This window comes from Solanum dulcamara, chromosome 7 (assembly GCF_947179165.1).
Source record: "Solanum dulcamara chromosome 7, daSolDulc1.2, whole genome shotgun sequence".
Lineage (NCBI taxonomy): Eukaryota > Viridiplantae > Streptophyta > Magnoliopsida > Solanales > Solanaceae > Solanum > Solanum dulcamara.
In genome coordinates, this window is record NC_077243.1 from 76626325 (window position 1) to 76636825 (window position 10501).

Here is a 10501-nt window from a genome sequence, read left to right on the forward strand (position 1 = left end):
ATTGATAACATTGCAAATTCAAAACATACAAATATGATTTTTTAAAACAAATGGAACGAGCCGAGCCGATTTCTTGACAGAATAGGGAGGGGACGATATCGGGACGTGATATTCTATTAAAGTCAAATATCACAGGAATTAATATAGAGATAATACAATAACATAAGAACTAAAAATGATATTTCATTCCCTAAATAATAAAGAATATTTTGGTCCTGGTTACTGAATCATCATTCACATTTAAATAAATTAAAAAAAGGAATTGTTTATAAGAATAAATTTTCTTGAAAAGTACGTACGTTGTGTTTCTGCTGGCTGAATAAAAATACAACTTGCCAAAGACAACTTTAGCCACTGGATTCATAGTTCATATTATGCTAATATTTTTTTCAATTTTATATTTGTTATTCATTCTGAAATCCGATTAACAAATTTATGTTGATAAATCTCATTTTAGAGAATAATGCGCGTCTTATCAATACCCAAGGCTTGATTGGAGACATCTGAATAAAAATTGAGGAATACTTATCACTCACTGTAACTTTATGTGATGCTCATCTATGTTGATTAAGCTTCTTTAAAAAGCTATCAAATTCATGTAAGATTTATCAATAATTATTTTTAAAAAAATTTAATTTAAATACAATAATATTTTTAAAAAGTTCGAATAAGTGTTCATACTATATTATTATTGCCTCCTTTATTAGACTCTTCAGTTCTCACTCAGGTAGACCACCACAAGCTCTATAATAAATAAATACTCATGTCAACTCTTTCGCTCTTCACGGAATATCTAGGATTCTCTTTGTTTTCATTTTGAAGGCAAAATATAGAATTTAAATGTAATAATTTTAAAATTATTATAAAGGGCAGTCCAATGTACTAAAGCTTTCGCTATGCACAGGATTCAGGGAAGGACCCGACCACAAGGGTCTATTGTAGGCAACCTTACCTTGCATTTCTGCCAGAAGTTGTTTCCAAGATTTAAAATTATTATAATTTTATTATATTTATTTTTCCTTATATTTATTGAAGTCAAGATAAAAGTAAAAAAAAAATCAATTCTAATTATTTTGGGAATATGATGTTGTTTATATCCCATATTAAGAATAAAATAATAATTATTAAATAATTAATTTCAAAATAATTTGTCCCCAGTTAAACGAATCGCTAATACATTTTAATGGTCATACATCGCGTCCAGCCTCATACACCCACTTTGTGTTACTGATAACAACAATATCACCCCCTTTAGTACACCAATATCATCTTGAATTCTTGAGGTACCAAGGTGAAGTCTCTGAATTTAATCGAATTTAATAATTTTTACATAAATAATGTATATATATAAAAAAGATTACTAAATATATTTTATAAATTAATTATTAATATTTATAATTATTATTTTAAAATTTATAATTCATAAATATGATTAGCTCTTCACTTCAACAAAACTATACACGTCTCTGTCAAGAAAACATTCAATATTCAAATTGATTATTATTATAGTAATACATATTGATGATCATATCGAGGCCAACCCCTACCTAAAGGCGGAGCTATCCTTGATTTTAAAAGGAATCAACTAAAATAATTATATTATGTAAACTTGCCATAAATAAAATATTAGTTTTTATATGTTATAAGTTGATTCTTTGAATAGTTACTTTTATATATTTTATGTGATTTTTATAATATGTAAATATTATTAAAATGTGTGTTTATTTTATTTAAAAGTTTTAGCTATTAAAGAGAGTACAATTTAATTTATTTAATTGTATTTTCAATAATCTTCCAACCCACCCTTAATACAAATAGGAAAAATTACGCGGATAAGTACATATATAATAGTTAGTTAACTAACATAATTATAGTTTTAATTAATTATGGCTCACGACAAATAATTAGCTGTAATTACAGTTTGAATTTTGTATAATTCGCGCGATTAATCAATTGAGTTTCGTATAATTCCGTTGATTTATACAAACGATGTGTGCGAATCGAATTGTATAGCGAAATATACAAACACTATAAATTGTATAGCGAATTATACAAACGTTGTGCATGAATAGTAAAGTGAAATATACAAACGTTATACAATGTGAATTGTATAGCGAATTATACAAATGTATACAATTGTTGCGCGAATTATATAAACACTGATATAATTATAGCTATGAATTGTAATTAGCAAACTATAGCTATGAAACATAATTAAGGTATTTTTGAGTGGCTATATGCGAAAATTTCCCATACAAATATTATGTGCAGGTTTCTTATGAGCCAAGTATGTGGAGATTTCTTTTTTTGATAATGATGATAGTGAGACTCGAACCTAGGACCTTTGCCTATTCTGATATCATATTGAAATATGTGATCATGTTATCTAAAAATTTAAATTATTAGAGAAATCATACTTTTATCTACTCCATCTGTCCTAATACGTGACACATTCTTTTTAGTCTATCTAAAATAAATGACACATTTCTTAATTTGGCATGGTAGGTTCCATTATTTGGCAAAAAGTCTTCAAATGCATACTCTTCCGGTCAAAAACTCATTTATTTTAAGAGTAGTTTCAAAACATATAATTATTTTTTCCATATTTCTTAAACTCCATATCTAAACAAATTACATCACATAAATCAAAACTGAAAAAAAATACTTATTACATATTCGCAATAATAACCCCCACCCCGTCTCTACCTCAAAAAAAGAAAACACAACTGAATTCAACCAAACTCATAATTGAAATATTGACTCCACCCCTCTTTATACATATCTCCTTAATAAAAATTCTAAAGTCGAGCATTTTTTTTCTAAAAAGTCTTCACATGGTCAGTAAAGACCCAAATATACATATAAAAAAGAAATACACTACAGCTTTTGAAGAAAAAAGAGAGATGCATCAGACCACCCACCCTAGCCCCCAATTTGTCGAATGATAATGACAAATATTCACCCTTTAGTACACACTATACACAGTATGAATCTTGATCCCATTAGCAGTCCCCCACTCATCTCCTTTCTTCAATAAATACCAATTTCCCAAATCCCAACTTCTAATTTTTTTTTTTAAAAATCCCAACTTTTTTTCACACACCACTAGAGCCATGGATAGATCCAATAGTGTCAATAGAAGAGAACCACACACAACAAATGGTACCACAAAAAGTCAAGAAGATCATGAAGATGAATTAACACAATCAGTAGAAAGGATATTTGAATCAAAAGAAGTGCCATCATGGCAAAGTCAATTAACTTTGAGGGCATTTTTTGTGAGCTTAATATTGGGAATTTTATTCACTTTTATTGTCATGAAATTGAATCTTACTACTGGAATTATACCTTCTCTTAATGTCTCTGCTGGACTTTTAGGCTTCTTTTTTGTCAAGACTTGGACTAAATTTCTTGACAAATCTGGAGTTTTAAAACAACCATTTACAAGACAAGAAAATACTGTTATTCAGACTTGTGTTGTTGCAACTTCAGGCATAGCCTTTAGTGGTAAGTAATTCTTGTTATTTCCCTCTCCTTTTTTTTTAACTGCGTAAAAATTTATCTGAATCGAGTGTTTATGATAAATAAATAGATGCAAAACATATGATTTGTGATTTTCCGTCGTCCTGTATTAATTGTTATGTTTTCCTTTTTGAAAGTCATCACGTGTTTATGTCAAAATGAATAGATTCAAAATATATGTTTGTGATTTCCCATCGTCCAGTATTAGTTGTTATATTTCTCTTTTTGAAAATTGATTCATAGAGGCTGTTTGGATTGGTTTATAAGCTGCTTATACTGTTTTAATTTTTTTTAGTGTTTGACTGGCCAACTTAAGTCATTTTATGTTTAAAATAAGCCCCAATAAATAGTTGAATTTATTTAGATGAACTTATTTTAAGCAGTTTATAAGTTGAAACTTGATTATAAATTGGAAAAAAAAAGTAGGTGCAAGCTGCTTAAAAATAAGTCAATCCAAACAAGTTAATAGTCTTTAATTGTTAGTAATTCTTGACTTCCCTCTTCTTTTTATCTTAGTAAAAAAAAGTTTTTATAAATTCTTATTTTCGTCGTACAATATTAGTTGTTATGTTTTCCTTATTGAAAGTTGATTTTACCTCATGCATAGCCTTTAGTGGTTAGTTGTTCTTTCTTACTAAAATTTACCTATACTTAATTTATGATAGGTTAAATAGATGCAATGATATGTGTTTTTATATATATGAATGTTAATTTTTGAACCCACAATGTTTGGCCCATTGTTGTTTGTTCAAGTCTCTATAGAGACAGAATATTCAATCAAGTCATAGTTAGAAATTTAAAATATTTAGAAATTATTTTAAAAAATAGATGATTAAAGATTTTTTTTTCATTTATTAAATTACTTAATTATCGTAGTAAGTTAAATTAGTTTGATATTTTTTTTTTAGTTTTTGTATTTTAAATTAATTAGTTTGATACAAGTACTAGTTTCACTTATTTTATTTTAACATATTATAATAAGTTATATATTTGTCTTATTCTACGTGTTACTAGTTTCACGATGGTTAACTTTTAGATTACTGTTATTATTCTTTCTTATGAATGATTACTCATATTTATGTTTTAAGTATCACTAATCATAATTTTCAGTTGGGATTAAAAGAGAATTCAATTTAAGTTTGGAGTCTTATAATTTAACTTCACAAAAGGTGTTGGTTTAGCTGATGAGATGTTTCTACATTAAATCATAATCTCCATCTTATCTCATTTTATATGAAGATATTTAGCGGAATACAAAAAATTTTATGAAAAAAATTTCTGAAATTTCTGATTTAAATCATATAACAATAAATATTATCATGGCCATACAAGTACATCAGGTGAAATAGAAAAATTAAAATTAATTATATATTTTTTTAAATAAACTAAAAAAAGTATGTTACTTAAAATGATATGATCAGAATAATTGGATAATGTGGAAAATAATTTTCCATAAAGGTAGGGTTGGAAAAAAGAAAAAGTTTGATCTGTTATTTTGTCAAATCATGTGTTTTTCTCATTTTGCAATTAAATCGAAAATTAATGTTGTTGAAATGTTCGACTATATACATTGTGTGGGATACTATTTAGTCCACGGGATTTTTGATGGGTTTGTGGACTCCACACTGTATCAAAAAATATCAATGAATTTATTTTTTTCAAGTGAAATTTATCTTAAAATATATATAAAAAAGTTCTCAATCTGTAAACTTAATTTTAAATAATATTTTAAAATTTCAAATTAATGAAGGAGTTCTTGAAGCAACAGTAAAATTATCTTCGTATAATTTTTAAATTATGAATTTAAACCATAAAAATTATCATTAATATATATTATAATAGATTGTTAGCTAACACGAGATGTTTTGTGGGTGGTCCTCATCTCGTTAGGCTCAATGTGAATTTCTAGAATATAGCTGTAAAGTCCTTCTCCATTATTATGCTTGAATAATATTATTTTACTTTATTTTATCTGTCTTAAATTATTTGAACATAAAATAAAATTATTTTTTGAATTTTATAAATATAAATTAAAAGTGTGCATGCTATTTACCTTTAGAATTTTATAATTTCAAACCTGTCATGTCATTACTATAAAAGAGCGTCACTAAAAGTAAAAACTTTTTACGCACTACATATAGAAAAGTCAAGTGACATTCTTTTAGGTAGCAAATTATTAAAAAAAAGAATCACCTAAATTTAAATATTTTCATTCTAAATATACCTTTGTATACTATTCCCAGAAAATCTTTTAAAGAACTCTCATAAATTCTTGGAATCTAAAACAAATAAATTATAATTAATGAATTATTAATGTTTGTATTGGGGTACTATCTATGTCATGGTCTCTGAAATCTACGTTAAAATTTTATATTCGAATGCATATCAAAATAAAAATTTGACTCTTGATGATATCTGAAGTATATAATAGAAATTGGGATGGAGGGAGTAACACTTTATTTATAAAATCTTTGTGTATGAATTATTAGCTATGCAAGTTGTGGGGGTCAATTCCTAATATTGTTGATGATCATTTTTCCACAACTAATAAAAATAAAAATTCCACTGGGGAATCATTGTTGATTTAGAATATTGAAAATAATTGTCCCCTTCGTCCCATATTAGTTGTCATGTTTTATTTTTCCAGAGTTATTTTGACCAATCTTCATAGTTAAATTAGATTAGATGAATTCAATATTTTAAAATAACAATTTGGATATTCAAAAACTACACGAAAAGTATTATAAGTTACAATTTATATAATATAAATATGGTGAAAAGATATATCTTAAAAGTACAATTAATATTTTAGTTTATGAATTTTGAATCATAATTCTTATTTTTGTCTATTGGATTTTTGATTAATACAAATACAATGTTTGAGCCAAAGATATCGGGGGGTTCTATCAAACCCGTAGCTTTGAGGCTAGCTCCGCCCATGAAGTTTGAAGTGGTGCACTCTCCAATATGATGTTTAGGCCAGTTTGCACACAAACCGAACTATTTTACTGTATACCCGCTACCTCCCATCATAACAAACATTAATTTTGTTCACGAAGAGTTAGATAGATTGATGAAAAGAAATTACCTAGTGTTATTTTAAACTCTCATCAGGCAATGCATTATTAATTGTTGGATTTTTAGGATCATTTGGTACCTTATTTATGTGATAAAAGGCATATAGAAAAATTCAATAACTCTAATTTCTTTTGTTTACATTTTACCTTTTGATCATGAGTAGGAGGTTTTGGAAGCTATCTTTTTGGCATGAGTGAAGTTGTTGCTAAGCAATCACAAGAAGCTAATGCTGCAGATAATATCAAGAACCCTTCTTTGGGATGGATGATATGTTTCCTCTTTGTTGTCAGCTTTCTTGGACTTTTCTCAGTTGTTCCCCTTCGTAAGGTAAATTTCGACATCTCTAATGTATATGTAGGACATATTTTCTAGCAAGATGACTCTTGTATAGGCCGTAACACCTACTAGAAACACACCTCGAAGTTGATGAGTCAGCTGTCATGTGAACAAAATTTTATGGGCAAGTTGTCCAGCGCCTTTTGACGACTGTATTCAAATACTTGGTCTAGTCAGTGGTTCGAGGTGTATTTTGATAAATAGTTAGTGATAGTTCAAGTATGAAACTCACAAAAAAGTAATACTTTCAGGTCTTTTTTTTATAGGTTGTGAAAGTAGTTTTGGATGAATGAATCAACTATTGATCAATGTTATCAAAAGTTTTCATTTTAACCCTTAATGAGATAATTTATCGTCACACAAATGTCTAGGCTTGTTTTAGACCGGATGTTTCAAAAAACGTTAAGTTTTTCTTCTTTGTATCTCGATTTTAAGGAGATGGATTAATATCAACATTAGTATATATTAGATGTTCAAATTAGATATTTTAATTGCAATTTGATTATAACAGTTCTAATGTAAATATGTTTTCAGATTATGATCATAGACTTCAAACTGATTTATCCAAGTGGTACTGCAACTGCTCACTTGATCAATAGTTTCCATACTCCACAAGGAGCTAAGCTAGCCAAGTGAGTCTTTAATTTCTTACGCGTTTTTACTAAACAATTTGTTTCTTATCATTGATAGTACTTACAGTAGTAATTGCTCGTCGCTGCAGGAAACAAGTAAAAGCTTTAGGAAAGTTTTTCACCTTCAGCTTCTTATGGGGCTTCTTCCAGTGGTTTTTTACAGCAGGGGATGGCTGTGGATTCGTGAATTTCCCCACGTTAGGTCTCAAAGCCTACGAGAACAGGTATGTTTGATTTTCAATTAATATAAACTTGTTTTTCTCACATCAATTGACATGAATTCATGCTAAGTTTGGACTTACTAGACTATTGATACATTTTGAGATGCGTTTTCAGTAACTTACAAAATGCAGCTCGCCAAAGTTTAACTGAAATTTTGGACTCTAATAAACGTCGAACATCTACAGCTGCTGCAATATGCTCGAATGTTTTTGCATGTTTATTGGGAAACAAGGTTGTTTGTTCTGCTATGTTGTTCCGACTCTCCAAAAATGTTGTAACATCCGTGTCAGATCCTCTAAAAAATGCACTACTTTTGGAGTATTTAATACGTGTCTGATGACATTTTTGAAAACCCCGAACAACATAGATGTTTTGTGCTCAATTTCGTAACTTGGAAGCATATTTCTTCTTATATTTAAGAAGTTAATAGCAACCATCTTAAGTTCTATTTGTTTTTTATATCTGTCTCTCTATGTGTCCTTCCAATTTGTGCTTTTTCTGCACAAGATAATTAAATTTCTTCCCGATTTATCATTTTTAACGTTTTCGACTTATTTCTATGATCAACCAGGTTTTATTTTGACTTCTCCGCGACATATGTTGGTGTTGGGATGATATGTCCTTATCTAATCAACGTGTCGTTGCTAGTTGGAGCGATCCTTTCATGGGGTATAATGTGGCCTCTTATTCAAGACAGAAAAGGTCATTGGTACCCTGCTGATCAAAGTGCTAGCAGCCTTCACGGCATACAGGGTTACAGGGTACGTAATCAAAAACACGCAAAGTTTTTAATTAGCTCTTCCGAGGCTAATGGATTTTCCGCTATGCTCTTGTAATGCAGGTCTTTATAGCAATAGCTATGATCCTTGGTGATGGTCTTTACAACTTCATCAAAGTACTTGGACGAACATTGTATGGTATATATTGCCAATTCCGCGAGAAAAGAACAGGGTCCGTCCTTCCTGTTGGTGCCCGTGCATCCCCTGCAGAGGCGTCTCTGTCTTATGATGATCAGATACGAACCGAGCTTTTCCTCAAGGATCAAATCCCTACGTGGGTAGCGATAGTCGGTTATGTTAGCATTGCCATCCTCTCCACTATAATACTTCCACACATTTTCCATCAACTTAAATGGTACTACATCGTCGTGATATACATTTTTGCACCGGTACTAGCCTTCTGCAATGCTTATGGATGTGGTCTCACTGACTGGTCATTGGCATCAATGTATGGGAAGCTGGCAATCTTCACGATCGGGGCATGGGCTGGGGCGTCTCATGGTGGTGTTCTAGCAGGATTAGCTGCTTGTGGTGTCATGATGAACATAGTCTCAACTGCATCCGATCTAACGCAGGACTTCAAGACCGGTTACATGACGTTGGCTTCTCCTAGGTCCATGTTCATAAGCCAGATAATCGGAACAGCAATGGGCTGTGTCATCTCCCCTTGTGTATTTTGGCTATTCTACAAGGCCTTCCACGACTTAGGCATTCCTGGTTCAGAGTACCCTGCCCCTTACGCTATAGTCTATCGTAACATGTCTATCTTGGGAGTCGAAGGCTTCTCAGCTCTACCAAAGAATTGTCTCACCCTATGCTACATATTCTTCATCGGAGCTATTGCAATCAACGCGTTAAGGGATGCTGTTGGAAAGAACAAGGCAAAGTACATTCCTCTTCCAATGGCAATGGCTATACCGTTCTATCTTGGATCCTATTTCGCCATTGATATGTGCCTCGGGAGCCTGATTTTGTTCGTCTGGACAAAGATAAACAAGGCCAAGGCCGATGCATTTGGACCAGCTGTAGCGTCTGGACTTATTTGTGGTGATGGAATCTGGACCTTGCCTAGTTCAATCCTAGCTTTATCAGGTGTGAATCCGCCGATTTGCATGAAATTTTTATCAAGGAAGGACAATATGATAGTAGATAAGTTCATGAAGCATTGAAGTCGTTAACGTCTAGGTTTTATCGCGTTCTTATTGTTCTGTTTTTCCTCTGTATGTTTGCGTTTTGCACGATATTGTTCCATGTCCATATTGCTATGAACTTTCCAAAGATAGAAGTTAAATTTACTTATACAGAACATGATTGATCTTTCATATATCAAGTTGTAAATGTGATATATTTAAAGTACACTCCACAAGTTTATTGTATTTTGCCATTCCTCACATTCACAACTTTTTATTTAGGTTAAGATAATATGCATTAAAACTTCTAACATTTACAAAATAGTTGGAGCTATCTGATCCCAGAGGTAGCATTGTACACTTTTCTTTTTCTTTCATAGTGGAAAGCTTTCTCTGCTTGTGCTTGGAGGATTAGGCTTAGTCGAACCTCGTTAAATCTTTTTGCTATTTTTCTTCTCTATTTTCTTTGTTTGTGATTATATGCTTGTTAATCCACGATATTTCTGCAATATTTTATGTAAAATTAAGGGTCGAATTGTTACATTTATTTTCAATCAATTTAATGATAATGCCCTATTGCAATTTGGGGGCGTGACACTACTAGTTTCAAAATCCCTTATTTCGTTCGTAAATTCATATCAATTCAAATTATACCATATGAATTGAAATAGAGGAAATATAGGATGTGTTCGGTATGAAGAAAAATGTTTTCTTGAAAATTAATGGGATTCTTATTTAGACAAATACTATGGGAGGCGGCCAACGGGTGTACGGTGGAGGTGGGGAGGTAGGAGTGTAATTG

At 30.7% G+C, this 10501-nt stretch overlaps 1 protein-coding gene across 2 annotated transcripts; it reads left to right on the forward strand.

Annotated features, from left to right (window-relative positions):
* The first annotated feature begins 2872 nt into the window (after window positions 1-2872).
* LOC129895406 (probable metal-nicotianamine transporter YSL7) lies at window positions 2873-9960 on the forward strand. 2 transcript variants are annotated; one of them, XM_055971120.1, is made up of 6 exons: window positions 2873-3507; window positions 6764-6927; window positions 7471-7568; window positions 7658-7792; window positions 8362-8551; window positions 8632-9960. In XM_055971120.1, exons 1-6 carry the CDS (start codon window positions 3114-3116, stop codon window positions 9736-9738), a joined length of 2088 nt encoding a protein of 695 aa, XP_055827095.1. In that variant the 5' UTR covers window positions 2873-3113; the 3' UTR covers window positions 9739-9960. The 2 variants fall into 2 exon arrangements, with proteins under 2 accessions (XP_055827095.1, XP_055827096.1); XM_055971121.1 differs by lacking the exon at window positions 2873-3507 and adding an exon at window positions 4130-4138.
* Window positions 9961-10501: the final 541 nt, after the last annotated feature.